The 19,066-nt window shown below is 40.5% G+C and overlaps 1 protein-coding gene and 1 long non-coding RNA gene across 2 annotated transcripts; both read left to right on the forward strand.

Annotated features, from left to right (window-relative positions):
* The first annotated feature begins 1,916 nt into the window (after positions 1-1,916).
* On the forward strand, positions 1,917-2,507 carry LOC108109610. The gene has a single exon (XM_041817878.1). The coding sequence runs from the start codon at positions 1,917-1,919 to the stop codon at positions 2,505-2,507; it is 591 nt and encodes a 196-aa protein (XP_041673812.1).
* A 14,176-nt stretch (positions 2,508-16,683) lies between these two features.
* Positions 16,684-17,461, forward strand: LOC108109612. Its single transcript, XR_001772519.2, has 2 exons — positions 16,684-17,042; positions 17,097-17,461. It is a non-coding gene; the product is annotated as an uncharacterized LOC108109612 (long non-coding RNA).
* Positions 17,462-19,066: the final 1,605 nt, after the last annotated feature.

Raw genomic sequence — 19,066 nt, forward strand, 5'->3', positions numbered from 1 at the left:
ACACTGAGCTTGAAAAAATATTGTCAGATTATATGGGTGCAAATTTGCCTACTAAATGTACTCGTTTGTTTGAATATATATATGTATGTATTTAGTATTTGATATGCTCGATACGTTCTTAATTTTATATTATTTTACATATTTGCATTTTGTATATATTATTTTGTACGTTTTTAACCAATTATCTCTAAGCTGTTTATAAATGTTGACCTCAGGTCCGAAAATCCCTTTTGCAGGGCAAAAAAGTAATATGTAAAATAATTTAGGTAACGGGGCGACGGTAATGACCGATCGTCCGATGACCAGCGCCGGCCAAACTGATTACGTAGCGTATTTATGTTAGTTCTTAAGTTCAATTCGTTTTTGATGTTCAAACAATAAAGAGCACAAGCTCGATAAATGCAACTCCGGCAAACGGCCGTTAACTCTTAATTGAAAATAATTATCGTCTTAATTTAAATCATACTGACTGAGTCTCTAGCCCAGCAGTATATGAAGGACAGTTCCCCTTCCAACGTAAGCCTATCCTATCTCATCATAGGAATACCACGGCCAAGCGTCCTATCGTTATCAACAACCTTGTGACCTAACACACCAGCCATCCTGCTCCTACGCACCATGACTGCAGCGAGAGATTTTACTGCAGCAGGACAATTATTCATTTGTATGTATCTGTCAACCAAATATCACAAGAAGTTATTTATTTTTTTATTTTCTCGGTTTTATAAAATAAAAGGTTTTGAATAATATACGCAAATTAATCACCATAGCGTTTGAGGATAATTAAATGATCTCTCGAACCGAAAATTTCGAAACTCATCCCTTAAAGGCAAGAATCAGTTTATAACTATTATAAAAAACTTTGCAAATTTGCATAACATACATATGTAACTCAAGACAACACCACATGCTTTGCTCCCACGCAGATAATGTCCAATGGATTTACCACTGGCAAGATGACAACACATGATTACACATAAATTAAATATTCAGCTCTTCAAAAATTCATATTTAAGTAGAATTCAACGGATTAGTAAAAACTATCCCGCCTGTAAGTTAACAGTTAAGCTACGTCACCACCGGCTCATCCATGGGCGGCATCACCATCGGGCCACCCTAACTAGCGCCCAACTACAAAAAGAATTAGCGACCCTAAAATCAAGGAACACAAGTAATTGCTAAATGTTTAGTTCCTTTACGGCTTCATTAAACAATGCAATACATAAATACATTCATATGCATATATATTGAATTGTTTAATGAATGTCTTACATGTTGTTAAGTTTTACCGATCTGGTAATTAACCCTTTTGTGAATTTATCTGTTGGTGTTTGCTTTGCCGGGAACACCTCCTACAATCACTCTTTGCTAGTCTGTATACAAGGGGACACAACTATACATGGTGGCAAACATAACTAAAAATTATTAATTCCAACGGGATCGTTCTTCGCTTCTTCTTGGCGGTGAATTCTGATTTACATAACTGAGTAAGTAGACAAGCTGTGCGCAAAACAAGAATTAATTATGTTTTCTAATTGCATTATTATTTGGGGTGGTGAGTTGGGTTCGTATTTTACACTTGCCAGCATGAAGGCTGAATCGGATGCTCCCGCTTTGGATCAGTTGGTCAATTTGCAGGCAAATAGATTCCCATTCCTAAAATCAATGTTTCAAGGAAAAGATTCGCAATCCAGGAAATTAGGATTTATTTGGTCCGGGAGACGGATTCGGTGTTTGCGAACCTGAAAGGATTTTCTGATTCGACCTGTGCAACGAAGGATTTCCACTCGGAGTTCGAAGAGCGGTACACGGATGCATATTGCGCTTTCTCTGAGGATTTGGACAAGCTTCGACCAGAGGCTCGTGCGCCTTAACCACCAGAGTCTGGTGGCGACGGCGCGGATGTGTGGTTGAACATGCCGCAGATGTCGGTTGGTGGCGACGGCGCGGATGTGTGGTTGAACATGCCGCAGATGTCGGTTCCTAAATTCTCCGGCTCGTGTGTCGATTGGCCAGGCTACTATAATGCCTTCACGAGCCTCATCCACAACAACAGCAATTTGAGTAATGTTCAGAAGCTGCACTTTCTCAAGGAATCGTTGCCAGCAAATCGCAATAACGACATCCGTCAGATGCAGCTCACGGAAGAAAACTATTCAGTGGGCTGGGGAATGATGATCAAGAGGTTAAACAATCCTCGCCTCGTTTTCGCTCACCACATGAACGCTATCTACGTGTTGCCCAGGCTGCAAAAGGACAACACGGATCTAATACACTCGATGCTAAGCACAGTCAATGTTTGCCTGGCTCCATTCCGTCGCGTCCAAGCCTTGGATGGGGAATTGCAGCACTGGTTTTCGCATTACGTAGCATCAAGGTTACCAAAGGAGACCCACAACGCTTGGGAGCACCATCTTCACAAGAGCACTCTGGGCGTCCTAATGGTCCCTGTTACCACTGTGGCGGCGTCCATATTTTGCCCCGTTGCACAACCTTCTTGGACTTGAGAATGATATATATTGTTTAAGTAAGTCGCATGCTCTTTTGCGCTTCACCAGTAATAAAGGCTGTCAAGTTTGTGGACAGCGTCATCACACGTTGTTGCATTTCCCTGTTCTGGCTCATATTCAATCGCCGAGCCACATACCACCGCATCCGGTCCGACCTGTGGTGATGGATCTTAGTGCACCTGCAGTCATGGAGAACGTATTTCAACAGCGCTTGCAGCCAGCGTCGGACCGAAACCCAGACGCATATTTCAAATGTTATCCCTACTCCTCCCTACTGTTCGTATTACCGTGTGGAACACGTAGAACGGTCTGCACACAGTCATAACCGCCCTGGTTGACCAAGGATCTGAGGCAACCATCGTCTCGGAGCACGTAGTGCAGTCCCTGCATCTGAAACGGACTAGCCTAGCACCCGAATATCTATTTTTGGCGTGGGTCTTGGGGGCAGTCGTCGGTGCAAGAATGCTGTAAATTTTAAAATAAATAGCTTTGTTGACCCATATTTTTCAGTTGAAGTTGAGTCAGCATAGGTTCTCAATTCAGTTACTTTCTGTCTTCCGAGTCTCAGCTTCATGCCACAGCGTTAGGATCAACCAAGTCCAGATGAAATGTTCAGTGTCGGAAATATGTCCACTCTCAATCCGTTCACTTACCCACCTCTTTAATAGTTAACTTGTTTCTTGCGTACACTTCTTGTTTACTTTCCATACAAGATATTCTGCCTCACTCACCACCAAGACGGACCGGACAAGCGAAGGTTTTTCATGCTACGTCGAGCAATGGCGGGCGGCATGTTAAGATTACTGCTTGTCCAAGTGTGGTGAAAGCTGGGAGAGTGCAAAGACAGTCGACTTTGCAGATCGCGGATCTACCGCGGGACGCTATTAACCCATTGTACATATTAAACCGATCTGGTAATTAAACGTTTTGTGAATTTATCTGTTGGTGCTTGCTTTGCCTGGGAATCCCTCCTACAATGACCCATTTCTAGTCTGTATACAAGGGGACACAACTATACAAAAGTGTTCCTTGATACATTCATTTGCGTTCAACAGAATCTGCGTCGATGTCAGGCTTAAGGCATCGAATACCACTCTCAATTTGGTTGAGGTGCTTCCCGGATTAGATGCGGAATGAAATAGTGTAAACGATCTGAAATTTTATCATCATGGCACCGGGATGTCAGCGTGGCAGGATGCGGACTTGCGCTTCGCATGGACCTCAAGAATCTTCATGCTTAATCTCAACTTTCTATTTCTTATAGGTCCAGAGATCTCAGCGTTCATACGGACAGACGGACAGACAGATGGACATGGCTCAATTGTCTTCGCTATTTATACTGGTCAAAAATATATATACTTTATATGGCCGGAAACGCTTCCTTCTACCTGATACATACTTTTCAACGAATCTAATATACCCTTTTACTTTACGAATAACTGGTATAAAAATGAATCCGCTATCCGATAAGCATGGAAACCTTTTGGGGATTGAAGAAAAACGGATCGGCCAGTTAAATATTTTCAGGTACCCTCTACTCGCTGGTGTTCACCGCTTGATCCGGATGATGATCACCAGAAATATTTTTGAAACGTACAAATCGGAATCGCAACTTCCCTATTGTGTGTTTTTTCTTCGTTGCTTAGGAATTAGTTTCACCACTCTCTCTTTTCATTTGTAGTCTCTGAGCGAGCTAATCGGTCACAAAATTTACTTGTGAACTAATACGCTCACGATAGCTGTACAAAAATAGTTCTGTCCGAACCAGTCGCATGCAAAACATGCGAAGTGGTCTGAGACTCTTGCGTGAGCGTGAGCTGAAGAGGAGGCCGCAACGAGAGATTTGTATTATCAAAGTATCTGGGCAACAATGGGTGGTGAAAAGATTTACACTCCCTGCATCTGTTCGACTTGAATTTTTTAACTATGTTACCCTTGCAAAGGCAGTTAATGCATAAGGGCACATTTTTTTTTTAACCGAACCTTTTCTGGACATTTAGGGATGCGAAAGAAGACCAATTCCCTTTTTGATGTTCTGCTGACGTGCAAAACACACATAGGGCAGAGTCCTCCCTGATAGCGACAAACGAGAAACTTTTATTTCCACTCTTCTTCGGAAAGGTATTATTAGTCTGAATATTTTTGGGCTTGGAAGCCTCTTCGGCGACTTCGAAGCCAGATGTTGCCAGATATCAGAAAGTCAAAACTGAAGCCATTACACAATTTCTCGGTGTTTCTGATTGCTGGGAGAACGATTTGAACCAGTCAAAGGAAACTCAACAAAACATAGCCAAGGAAAAACGTCCGCAGCACAAGTCCTTTGCAGGGCATTTTCTTATCGAGCAATCAAGGATACGCTATTTCTAGAAGGCTTGGTGTCGGGACGGGCAAGGGGTGCCGACCTCGTGATAGTCAAGGACGACCGATTCCCGCCTTTACAATGGGGACATTTACACACAGTGACGGATGCGTTGGACCGGGTGTAACACTCAAGACCAAGCAAGGCCTGATGAAATTTTCAGTGTCGGAACTTTGTCCACTGTCAATCCGTTCTTAAGCGCCATCACTTACCCACCTCTTTAATAGTTAACTTGTTTCTTGCGCACACTTCTTGTTTAATTTCCCATACTAGATATACTGCCCCACTCACCGCCAAGACGGACCGGACAAGCGAATGGTTTTTATGCTAGGTCCAGCAAAGGCGGGCGGCATATTAAGTTTACTGCTTGTCCCAGTGTGCTGAAAGGTGGGAGCGATCAGCTGATCGCTCTCGCAGTTTGGGACGATGCATGGGATCACGAGATCGAGAGCTGAGAAGAGGGCAGAGGCAGTCAGCTTTGCAGATCGCAAATCTATCGCGGGACGCTATTTACCCATTGTACATATTAAACCGATCTGGTAATTAAACGTTTTGTGAATTTATCTGTTGGTGCTTGCTTTGCCTGGGAACCCCTCCTTCAATGACCTCTTTCTAGCCTGTATACAAGAGGACACAACCGTTTCAAATGTGTTCCTTGATACATCTGCGTCGATGTCAGGCTTAAGGCATCGAATACCACTCTCAATTTGGTTGAGGTGCTTCCCGGATTAGATGCGGAATGAAATAGTGTAAACGATCTGAAATTTTATCATCATGGCACCGGGATGTCAGCGTGGCAGGATGCGGACTTGCGCTGCGTATGGATCTCAAGTATCTTCATGCTTAATCTCAACTTCCTAGATCTCAGCGTTCATACGGACAGACGGACAGACAGAAGGACATGGCTCAATCGTCGTTGAATTTTTTAACTATGAGACCCTTGCGAAGACCAATTCCCTTTTTGATTTTCTGCTGACGTGCAAAACACACATAGGGCAGGGTCCTCCCTGAAAAACTTATTTTCACACTTCTAGGGAAGGTATTATTATGCTCAATATTTTTGGGTTTGGAAGCCTCTATGGCGACCATGTGCTGGTATCGCCTGTCCAGAGCCGTGCCACATTTGTTCCAAAGCGTAAGCGATGTATAATCCAATTGTTCTTTCCCTATCTGTAAGTTTCTCCATCGGCTTTTGTCATTATTAAATTAATGAGGATGGTATACGTTTGTCATCCCCAACATATTTTTTTTTAAATTACGGTATTTATTTATCGAATCTTCTCTCCTTGAGACTGACGACATGCTATCAAATCTTAGCCTAATACATAAATTTAAAACATAAATTTTTGGGTGAACTGCCCTAGCTTCACCGGAGTCGTGAGTAGCTAGTGTTCCATGTTAGAGACCGCACAATCCTATTTAGATGAGCTTTTGGCTGGATCGTATATTTTACTTTTACATTTTCGATTTCGTCTTTAACAGATCCCACATTTAAATCTCTGTGAATGTTTTCATTCCGTATGGTGCACCATTTATAGTTTTCAGTATATTTGATTCTGGGTTGCTAAGGCATGCCATAGCCCGGAGCCATATTTCCAAATTGGCTTAAGAACTGTTTTGTACAGAAGTACCTTGTACTCCTAATATAGCGGAGAACGGTCATTTATTAACCAATGTAGGTTTCTTGCTTTTAGCTGCTGCGTACCTCTTATTGGGCACTTTGATCGACTTAGAATGGCAGTATCATCAGCAAATGTTGACGTTGCTGTGAGACTGGTTATCGGAAGGTCTGCTGTGGAAATTATATATAGTTTTGGTCAAAGCACGCTACCTTGTGGTACTCCTGCTTCAATTGGATGGTATTCGGAGAGGAAGTCTTTACATCGTACTGGGAAACTTCTATGCCCAAGATATGACTCCAGTACTTTATGGGTGTTCTGTGGAAGCAAGGTTTTAATTTTAATTTTTAGTGATGACAAACCAATTTCATCATGCTGTTGAATTTCGTGGTGACAAGATTTACTGCACAGTTCGGCAATTCTATAATAATTTTGTGGCAGATTAAATAGTGTCCTGGCGCTTTATTTTTTACTTGAGCCCTGAGATGTTTATTTGGATCACAAAGCTATTCTCCTGTTTGTGTTTGTAGTGGCGACTCACTTTCGATTGGTGGACATATAACTGATTTAGCTTTCCACGTTTGCTGTTTGAGAGAGATGCTTCAAATAGGATAATTGAGATCGATTATTTTTATTTTCTAAGCCTTTGCGTAGAAGATAGATTGCTGTCTTAAGCCTCTCCTTTGCGGCAGGCGATCTATGGGCTTGCCAGTTCCTCCGGAGCCTTCTCTTATTGCGTAGCAGTTCGTCGATGGTTAAAGCCCGCCAGTTGTTATCAGGATTACAAGCCGATATAATAAGGGTGGTGTGTTGTGCAGCTAGTGACATAACAGACACTAGTTCTTAAGCTGTCAATCTCTTCTTTTTGGTACATGTTTGAGAAGCCATCAATATGGGTACTTACATACTTTATGTATTTAAGTCAATCTGTCTGTCTTACGAGAGGTTAGAGCATTAGGATCTGTTGGCCAATATGTAGGCTTGCCAGGAGAGATAAGACCAAGCTTACAATACAGCTGAGACTTTTCAACTCTTTATAGGCAGAACTGTTGCTTCGATACCTTTAATAACTACTTGTAGTCCTTTGCAACTTTTAAGTTGGTAGGTGAAGTAGTTAATTTTTCCTTTGTCAAGGAGTTTGGTCACTGATCAGTAATCTTGCTCGTCGTTCAGTTGTATTTTCTTTTTATTAATATTACTCCTTTTTATGGACTTTAAATAGAATTTGTTTGCTTCAACTTGATCAGTTTTTTTTTAACCAATCTGGCACAGTTTGCCTGACGTACAAAAAAAGGGTCACTAAGAATAGAAAATCGGTTTCTTGTCGGCGCAGGTTTTGGCACAGTGGTTACAGTTTTCTTGTTAACTTTTGATACATTTGTTTTTTTAGCTGTGCCGATCGATTCCTGATTGTATTAGTGGTCCGTTATTTTTTTATTTCAGTAAGAGCTGACGAAACAGAAACTGCAATTGAAGTGGTTGTTGCGGTGATTGTTGTCGTCATTAGTGTCGAAGTCACCGTTTTAAACGAGGGCACTAGTCGTTGTAATAAGCAGATCATTGGTTATGTTGTAGGGGTCGGGGGACGGGAATTTTGCACGGGAGAGAGCGACCGCGCTCTCTCCGTATTCGCTTGCAGTGTTGCAGTTGTTGATGGTTCTATTAATTCTTCCGCTCTTATGGAGAAGTAAGCGTTATTTCTGATTTCGAGAGAGAGATTTGAAACAAATTTTATTATCGCTTATATTAGTAATTAGAACACTTTATATTGGACATTCCCAATGCACATGAGCACAAGTACCCATGCGTACACTCTGAGCGTCTTTTCTCGAAATGGAATAGAATCCCAATAGATAGCAGACAACTATAAAAGTCTCTGACGATCAGGTTTCTCAGAGCTGTGTCTGATGACTGGGACTTTTTCGGCAGATTGAAAAGTATTAATATATTTTTGAAGAAAATCAGGCTATTTTTATCGTAAGCCCCCTTCGGGCTAGCGCGGTCTTTTTTATAATTATCCGGAGTGACTTGAAATGCATTGACTGTGCGACTGTAGACACGATATTTAATGATTATTTTTTTCAATATCGTGTAGAGTGTCATCTTTGTCAACAAAGGCTTTAAAAGACTTTTTCAATTACTGCTAGTTGCCAGTTGCTAAATATAGCTGCGTTCGGGATGTACTTCTTATTATTCCATCTCGGTTATTTCTTAGCCATTGTTTATTATTTATTTGAGTTCGTTTTGATATCGAAGAGCTTAATAAAAAATGTTACTGAATAATAATAAAAAATAAACAAGTGGTTGTCGAATAATTTCAACAACATTTTAAATATAGTTTATAATATCTTTATTAACTTCTACGGCGCGAAATCGCCGCATGCACAAATTGTAGTGGGTAGCACACTCTCAGCATAAATACCGAAAACGCAGCTAATAAAAAAACAACGATTACGCTGGCACTTCTCCAGCGATCGAAAACGAAATTGCAAAGAGAGGTCGAAAGAACTGGCAGCGGCTCTCTCTTTTAAATATAATGACACTAGCGAAAAATGATGCAGGTAGCGAATATGTAAGCGGCAAGAAAATAGCGCCAAGGCTTGGGAAAAGAAAATTTGCGCAAATACGCTCTGCGGTTTCTTTTGAGCAACAGGTAAAAAACAATACACGATATAAGTCACTTTTTTCAGCCTTCAATTTGAACCTTAAATTGGTGCGCACTACAATAAAAGTTAGATAATTACACCTTTATCACTAATTTGGTAAACGACGAATATAATTTAAAACATCCGAAGGGATTTTGTATAAAATATTTATTTGAATGTGTATATGTTAATGTATGTATTATTATTATAATTTCAGCATCTTCCCACGCCCACTCTAACGCCTACAAATCATGGAAAAATAAAATCTTTGCAATCTCAGGAACTATTAGAGCTAGAATGTTGGGATTAAGTACGTTAAATCTTGAGATGCCAGTGCATCTTATGGTGGTACCATTATCCGGCCACATCAAGTGCGAAAGACGGTTTTCGCATTTTGTAGAAAATCTGATATTTCAGGAACCATAAGTGATAGAAAGTTCGGATTAAGCATGTAGGTTTCTATGACGCCCGAATTGCGAATTGGTTTTTCCCATCTAGCAACCCCCACCATAACGCCCACAAAGCCCGGAAAGCTAAAAATGCAAAAAATGTCTTTTAGAGATGCCACTTCAACTTGCAACGAGTTTTCATCCGGACGCGTCCACTCTCACGTCCATAAACCGCGAAATACTGTGGCGTCCATTATATTATAGTCTATGTCTTCGTTTGACCTTACGAGTATAATATATTTTTGTCAATACCTATCGATATATCAAAGATTTTTCAAATCGGAACATTATTTCGCTATTAATGAAGAAATTTAGGTTATAAGGCCTCACATTGCGGTGACGTCACTATCAGTTACTAAAAATGTTTTCTCTGACAATAGGTGGCGCTTTGGGAATTTCCACTAGGAAAATGTCTTATTTTCTCCAATTATAAGGCGCAAATTTAATGTATGCAATTTTTTTTTCGAAGCCCACATACATGTCATCCTTGAAATTTTTAAGGGTCGGTAGTTAGGTAGAAGGTATAATTATATTTGGGCCCGGTGGTGGTGTTGGTCCTGAACAGGCCGATGAAACCGTGGCACCGGAAGGGGCTCCCTGTGTGGTATGGGAGCCGCTGGGTGGCTTTTGTTCAAGTGGTTAGTTGGGAAATGGCGGCCACCTTCTAGATGGTACTGATGATGTGGCACCGTTAGGGTTCTTGCTGATGTGACATTTGAAGATTTCGGTAAGGGGGTGACTGCTATACCTCTGGCCCGAAGCTCAGTGGGTTAATGCAAATAAAATAACGGCGATGGCCAGAGTAACGTTTACGAGAAAAGTGCTCTTTATTCAAATAAATGTCAAACATAACTGAGGGACTTGACTGTATGAAAAACGCTCGCTTGGTCGGAAGGTCCACCGCGTGACAGTCTTACGATTGCAAAGTGAAAGAAGAAACTCTAACGAGCGCGGTATTGAGCCTTACGAAAGTCGGAATTTTGTCTGTTCTGCTTCATTGGCCTAGCATAAGTTGACGCGAACTGGCTTCTTTCGATGCTGGCTTCAGCCTCCCTATATACTGCCAATGCCAATGAAAGGTCTTTTGTATGTGTCGGAAATACAACTGCCCTCAGGTTTTTTTTCAGGCCTGAGACAAATACGCGTAGAGCGTCTGACACAAGTCAGAATTTTGTGTCTTCTGCCTCATTGGCCTAGCATACGTTGCCGCGAACTGGCTTCTTTCGATGCTGGTTTCAGCCTCCCTATCTACTGCCAATGCCAATGGAAGGTCTTTTGTCTGTGTCGGAAAACAACTGCCCTCAGGTTTTTTTTCAGGCCTGAGACAAATACGCGTAGAGCGTCTGCACTCCCCTCTGTGTGGAGCAGTGTGGTTCTTTCAATGTCGTGGGATACGATGAGTTTATTTGTGACGAGGGTTAGCTTACGCTCAACCTCGTCATAGTATTGCATGAGACTTTGGTCACTTTGACGAACCACCTCAAGCTGTTGTCGCAATAACCGCAAGGAAGTCTGCGTAGGAGCAGTCTAATCTTGCCAGAATGGCATCGAAATTAAGTACAGTGTTGAGTTATACCAGCAACGTTCGCGCTGGGCCCCTAATTTTTCCCCTGATAATGGTAACGGCTTGATAATACTGCCCTGGTATGGCTTAAAGAGTTCGTATGCGTCCGTGGCAGATTGCCTTTACGCTACATACTCGTCTTGCTCACCTTTAAAATCTGGTACTGACTTAATTACGTGGAGCGGTATATCGCGTGGGGGTGCTCCCAACTGTTTTTAGAATCTTCGTTAGGCCTCAACCTGTGGGTCTCTACGCGCACGTTCTGTAACTGCATATTAACGGAGCTGATTTGGGTTTCAAGTTTTGCTCGGAGCATAGCTTACTGTTGCCTTAAGGCGCCCTTGATAAGGTTATGCATCATTATGTCTTCTCCCTCTTAAATTTGAACCTGTCTTGGTCTAAAGCTTCGAATTTCTTCTACTTCTCTATCGCTCACAACAAGTTTTTGAATTATTCTATAGGGACCTGGAGAGTTCATTAAAAACTTTAACTTATGCCACTGAATTCATACGACGTTCAATGGCCGACTATTCCGATAGGCTGGTATAACACCTTAATATATTTATACCCGTTACTCGTAGAGTAAAAGGGTATACTAGATTCGTTGAAAATGATGTTACAGATAGAAGAAAGCGTTTGCGACCCTATAAAGTATATATATTCTTGATAAGGATCAATAGCGAAGTCGATTGAGCCATGTCCGTTTGACCGTTCGTCCGTCCGACCGTCCGTCCGTATGAACGCTGAGATCTCAGGACCTATAGCAGATACAAAGTTGAAATTAAGCATGAAGATTCTTGAGGTCCCGGGACAGCGCAAGTTTATTACAGCATCCTGCCACGCCCACTCTAACGCCCACAAATCGCAAAAAATTAAAATTGCTGAAATCTCAGGAACTATTGGAGTTAGAAAGTTGAAATTCAGAAAGTATAATCTTTAGATGCCAGCTCATCTTATAGTAGTACTACTATCCGGCCACACCTACCCATACGCCCACAAGGCTCAAAAAACGGTTTTCGGATTTTCTAGAAAAGCTGATATTTCGGTAACTATAAGATACAAAAAATTCGGATTAAGCATGTAGGTTTTTATGATGCTCCCAATGCGAATTGTTTTCTTCCGATCAAGCCACGCACACTCTAACGTCCAAAAAACCCGAAAAGCCAAAAATGCAAAAATCTCAAAAACTATAAGAGCTACAAAATTTTGATTAGGAACACGTATTTAGGAGATGCCTCTGCAACTTGCCACGAAGTTGCATCCGGCCACGCTCACTCTAACGCCCACAAATCGGGGAAAACTGTGGCGTCTATAATATTATTATGAATGCCTTCGTTTGACCTTTTGTAACTTATTTCTATTAATATCTATCGATTTACCAATGATTTTTCAAATCGGAACATTATTTCGCTACATATGAAGAAATTAAGGTTATAAGGCCTCACATGGGCAGTGTCGTCACTATAAGCATACTCAACATACTTCCTCTGACAATAGGTGGCACCTTGTGAATTTCCACTAGCAAAATAATATTTTACAATTTTGTAAAACAGTAACGGGTATCTTATAGTCGCGGCACTCGACTATAGCGTTTCCTCTTGTTTTTATTTATAATTATATTTGCTTTATTCTTTTTATTATTATACCCGTTACTCGCAGAGTAAAAGAGTGCACTAGATTCGTTGGAATGTATGTAAAAGGTAGGAGGATGCGTGTCCGACCCTTTACGGTATGTATATTCTTGATCAGGATCAATAGCGAAGTCGATTGACCCGTGTGCGTCTTTCCGTCCGTCTTTCTGACCGTCGGCCCGTCTGTATGGACGCTGAGATCTCAGGAACTATAAAAGATACAAAGTTGAGATTAAGCTTGAAGATTCTTGTGGTCCCTAGACAAAGCAAGTTTATTTCAGCATCCTTCCACGCCCACTCTAACGCCCACAAATCTCAAAAAATTAAAATCGCTGAAATCTCAGGAACAATTAGAGCTATAAAGTTGAAATTCAGTACGTAAGATCTTTGAATGACAGCCCATCTTATGGTGATACCATTATCGGGCCACATCTACTCTTACGCCATCCAAGCTCGAAAGACGGTTTTCGCATTTTGTAGAAAAGCTGATATCTCGATAACTATAAGTGATAGAAATTTAGGATTAAGCGCGTGGGTCATTATGATGTTTTCCAGCTTGCAGCTTGTTGTGAGTTTTTATCTGGTTAGAGTTAGAGAAAACGCCCACAAACCGCGGAAATCTGTGGCGTCCATAATATTTTAATGAATGTCTTGGTTTGACATTGTATTACATATTTTGGTCAATATCTACGATTTACCAATAATTTTTTAAATCGGAACATTATTTTGCTAGATTGTCAATTATAAGGCCTCACATGGGCGGTGCCGTCTCTATCAGTTACTCAAAATGCTATCTCTGATAATAGGTGGCGCTTTGTGTATTTCCAATAGCAAAATAAAAATTTTTAAATTGTGTAAAGCAGTAAAGGGTATCTTATAGTCGCGGCACCTGACTATACCGTTTCTTCTTGTTTACATTAAACTTCTTGATTGGGATGCTCAGTATCTACCGAATTTTTTTATACGAACGGAAAAAGTTGTTAGATGGCCCAAAACACAAATTTTTGAGAAGGCCAAAAATTTGAAATCTGGCGAGATTTTCGACCTGCTCGATTTGATATAAACGGTCCTGATTCCGGCGGCTAAGGATATCTGATCCTGTCCCATAAACTTTTTCAAAGTTGTCAATTTCAATGATTTTATACAATTTATCCCGATTACGCTCATCGAACAGTGGTCAGCGTGCACGACTTTGTCACCAAGGAGCTGTCATGTTGGCCGCCTTTTATGACTGCCCCGATATTACATAAGTCAATTCTGTATCCAGCTTTATCAATACCTTTAGCATTTCATGTCAGTTTTTAAATATAGCTCTTACTGCCAAAACAGGCCAGCAATCAATATGTGGTTATACTTGGCGTCCAACGTGAAAACGCGTTAGTGAATTCCAAGAAGGAATTCGAGTAAAAACCCCGTTTAAAAACTAAACGCAATCGTCGTGAATAACTCGTAAAAACTTCGATTTAGAGTCAAAAAAATTAATGTGATATATATTTATTTTCTTAGAATGCGCAAAATTGAAACGAAAATAAAACCAGTTCAATTAAAACTGCAAGTAAAACGATTTGAGCACGAAATTTTTGAGTGCCCTGTAAACCTCACACCGCATCCATCATCAGGATGCGCTCCCGCAGGAGAACACTACAAGATTTTTAAAAAATATTTTGTGTTTTCACTTGAGAAAATGTAATTACGGCGATCGTTTTTTATATCTTCTATTTAATCAAAGTCCAAGAAAAAACAATAAAGTAGCTGTTTTCCAAGTTAGGAATATTTTAAACTTACTAAATTAAACGAGCGAATACATAAAAGGAAAGGATACAGTTCTGACAGTAGTGACGGAGAACTTTTAAAAACCTATAGAAATCTTCACAATAACAAACCAACACAAAATAACGAACATAGAACACACAGGTCCAGGCCTTTGAACAAAAATTCTATGAATTAGAGGACAGAAAAGGGTCTATAACTCTAACAAATACAGAAGTCAAGGCCTATGAGGCAATTAGTATCGACGATGGGGTAAAGTGCTAAGAACCTCTAGACGTTTTAAAGTCCCGAATTTGACGGCAATCAGGAAAGCTATGTTTCTTGGAGACAAGAGGGTACGGCTGCCTTCACTGTCAAGCCCTATAACGGCAGCTCTACAAACTATCAGGCGATAGCCATAATCAGAAATAAAGTAAGAGGCAATGCAGATGCAGTTTTAGCCTCCTTTAACATATTTTTTAAATTTTGACGCTATAATAGCACGCCTGAGGACGATGAGGCAGGGGGAACTTTCTCTTAATAGGTTTTACGATGAAATGAAGAAAAAGTTAACGCTTCTCACTGATAAAACTTTAATGTAATACGAGCCTTTTGCTGCTGCAGTGTTGAACGAGATGTTTAGGAGTGATGCTCTCCATACTTTCGTCTCCGGCCTAAGGAAGCCCTTGAGACTCAAAGAAAAAAAAAGTTGCGGATGCTCTTTCCCGTCAAAATTTTAAGGCGCTAAAACACAGTGGTGACTTTGACGCAGCCACTATTCACAGTAAAGATATTCACAGACATTGAAACATTGGTAAATGGCTTAGCAAATTGTGATTGAAGAATCGCTGCATTCATCAATCAAAAACAATGTTCTATTCCAAAAAAAATGAGACATATTATTTAGTTCAGGAACAAGAAACTCTTCTAAGTCTGGTAAGAGATGTCATGAAGCCAGAAGTTGTCAACGCAATACATTGTGAACTTCTTGTTCTCGCATTTATTCAACACGTTTTCATGCAGGAATTCTCCTCGACAGTCTTTAGATATTTGAAATCTCTAGTCATTGTAGTAACCGACAAATCAGCGCAACTCGAAATAGCTGTGGCTGAGCACAACAGAGCACATCGCACATTAAGATAACGTTAAAAAATACTATTAGGCCATTTCTTTTCCAAAATGACAAGGATTGTTACTGAAGTAGTAATGCATTGTAGAGTATTCTCGAAAGGAAAATAAAATCATCATCCTGAAAAACAGGCTACTGATTAAACACCCGTCCCAGCCTACGTAGGAGAACTTTTACACGTACATTCGCTATGTTAGCCTCCGTTCAACCATCAGCTCGCGAGCAATTATAGCCATTAAAACAACTTTACTTTAACTTCTCAAGCTGTTTCCAAAAATAAAAACCCTATAATGCGACAACGAACGCTCTCTAAAACTATGAAATCAATCTTAACGGAAAACTTTGGAATTATTATTGAATTATTAAATTTTCATAAAACCTCCAACGACCTTGAAATAGGGATTAAATAAAAATTCAGAAGGCTCAGGTAAAAACCATAGAACCATAACCGTAGAAGACAAAGTTTGTTTAGAAAAGATTATGCGGTTAGGTAACAAGTTATCAAGACTTTGTTCGGAGGAAACCGTTGAAGCGGACCTGGGGACAACGGTTTTAATCAAAGGGAGAGTGGTCCATAAAGACAACCTAAGATAACTTTAGCACAAGTAAATTTGTTGAAACCGGTTATTTTTGATGTAAGAAAGATAATAAATGAACACCGTACAAATTTCAGTGCGGCAGATGTGCCGGCGGTGATTAAAGTAAAAATATTTCCAACTAATATCTTTTGTATTTTCTTGTTAAGTTTTCATAACCGAAAGTCGTTTGTAAAAAATTAATGTTATATACCCTCCACCATAATAACGTTACATACGATTTAGATCAACACGATATCCGACTGCGGGGAGCGAATTCTGGATGTCTCTAACTGCGAGATATCCGTAGGAACAAAATTGGAGAATTTAATATGCGCTCAACACAGTCCATCCATCTACTGCCTTAGGTACTCCATTTGTCAAATCACCATGGAGTTCGGAGAAAAGCACTGGCCGTACCACCCATGGCTAAATTTCGTTATTGAGCACCATCAACTCCTTAGTCTATCCCGATTAAGGTCATCGCTCTGTAATAATCCAAGCCGTAATCAAACACCTTCATAATTCGAAGCGAAAATAATGGCTCTTCAAGAAGCATGGGAAATGTTCACAGAAAATGAAATCAATAATCAAGAATTAAAAAATAGGCAACAAAAATTTGAAATTCACAGAGCCTGTCGACGTACGATAGTACATCCGATAGCTATTTACATAGTTTAGTACGTATATATCGATAAATGTATGGATTAGCTCTCGACCGATGAACGGTCACATTGGGCTGATGTGATTTGCCGCTATGATTTAAGTTCCGCATTGATTGTCGCTTAGTGAATTAAGGAGGACATACTGCGGTAAGATTAGCTAACAGAATTGTGGTAAGTTATGTATAATGTGAATATTTTCAGAATAAAACGGCTTTACAACGGCAGTCAGCCTGCGTTACCTTTCTACTTGCTGCTCGAGCAGAGGTACGCAGCTTGTTAATACTAAAATTGGTGATAAACTGTTAGCCCAACGGCAATGAAAACGACAATCATGAGGCGCGCTGAAGGGTTATGCGTCTTTAAAGGGTCAGGCTTCCAATAAATTCATAAAATCACTCTGGACACAGCCTACGGGAAACTTAAAGAAAAAGTGTGAAACACACTATTGAACACCGCAAGTACATCATGGAAGAAGAAGAAATGCAGTTACCCAGGATTAATATTACGAAATTAGAAAAACAATTATAATAAAGGTGACAATTCTTCGGTTTTCATATGCCCAACAATGAAAATGTGGTATCTAAAATCTACTTACAAGAGACGCAGAAAGGATAATCAGTCATAAGAACACAAGGAAAAAAACGAGCGAGATTCATATGATAAGCCAAGGCAACATAGATGGAGGCTCCATATGCTCGCATGAAAGCGTCAGCGAAACCTTATAGACTCGCAGTTTCCCAGAGTACGTTTCGTTTTGTCGCATGAAGAATTAGGAAAAAATTATCGAATCGAAATTTAAACTTTAAATTTTAAAGTAATTGTTCGGTCAAACTCACAATATTTTTCGTCTTACATACTGTTTCTCTTTGTCTATACAAATGTAAACAAAGCTATTAACATGTATTAACCAATCTCTGTAAATTACTCTGTTAGAACATTATGTTATTTTGCCGCTGCTAATAAAAGGCAGTTGCTGATGTTAGATCTTGGTAAACGGTTGTCTTTTTCCCGCCTGAGTTTATAAATTGTAATTAGTTTATGCACCCCCCAACCTGATATCTTGTGCAGCACAAAAGACGCTTTGTGCATTAAACATTTTGGCGCCCAACGTGGGGCAGTGTTTAAACAAATTATTAACAATTTATTAATTCATAAACAATTGTCGAAGTATCGCCCGCAACAATTATTCGCTCGACCCGCTCATCGCAACTCAACATTGTCATAACCGCATACAAAGGTGAACATTCAACCCTAGTGCATTCATCGAAAGTGAATAATAAATAAACAAATAAAGTTATTAACTATTCACGAAAATTCTAAGGGCAACGTGTCGTTCGTATAACGGAACTTTTCGCGCTCTTCTTCGCACATCTCTTCGCTTGTGTGTGTGTGCCCGCCCGCTCTATAAGCTCGGCGTCGATCGCTCATTCTCCTTTGCTCCGTTATTCCGCCAGCAAAGTGTTGTTGTTTTGTTTACATCGCCAACTGCAGTCGCTGGTACCGTTTTTTGAGTTCTAGTCGCTTTCGCTTTGAACTAACTTCACGGCATTGCCACATTCGTCGCTCCGCGTTGTTGTTGCCGCAACTTTACTCTCGTTCTCGCATTCGCATTCTTCGTCGCAGCAATGGAAACGACTATATTGGAGACTCTCAAACGGCAACGCTCGAATATTAAGCGCAACATTACGCGCATAAGAGTAATGGTCGATGTCAAGGAAGGAGCAGAGCAGAAATCGCCGGCTGAACTTCAGTGCCGTTTGGGAATCTTAGAGTCATATTTTAAGCAAGCCCTTTCGGTACAATCAGAAATTGAGACCATGGACTCCACAGATAGTGGACGTGCAGACCTGGAGGACAGTTACATAACTACAAAGTTGGCAATTCAGCAACTTCTTGGAGAGGATCTGCACAACACAGTTTTCGACCACATCTCTGCACCAAGCTACAGCGCGCCGTCTCGACTGCCAAGATTGGCACTACCTAGCTTTGATGGAAATCATAAGGATTACAAGAACTTCATCTCGTCGTTTCTGCCACTGGTCAATCGTGAGCAAATATCTAATATAGACAAATTTAATCATCTCCGTAATTGTTTAAAGGGACCTGCACTGGAAGCTGTCGCAGCCTTCCCGGTCACTGGAGAAAATTATGCGAAGGCGCTGGAACGGCTG

Source organism: Drosophila eugracilis, unplaced genomic scaffold (genome assembly GCF_018153835.1).
Source record: "Drosophila eugracilis isolate 14026-0451.02 unplaced genomic scaffold, ASM1815383v1 contig_2035, whole genome shotgun sequence".
In the NCBI taxonomy this organism is placed as follows: Eukaryota; Metazoa; Arthropoda; class Insecta; order Diptera; family Drosophilidae; genus Drosophila; species Drosophila eugracilis.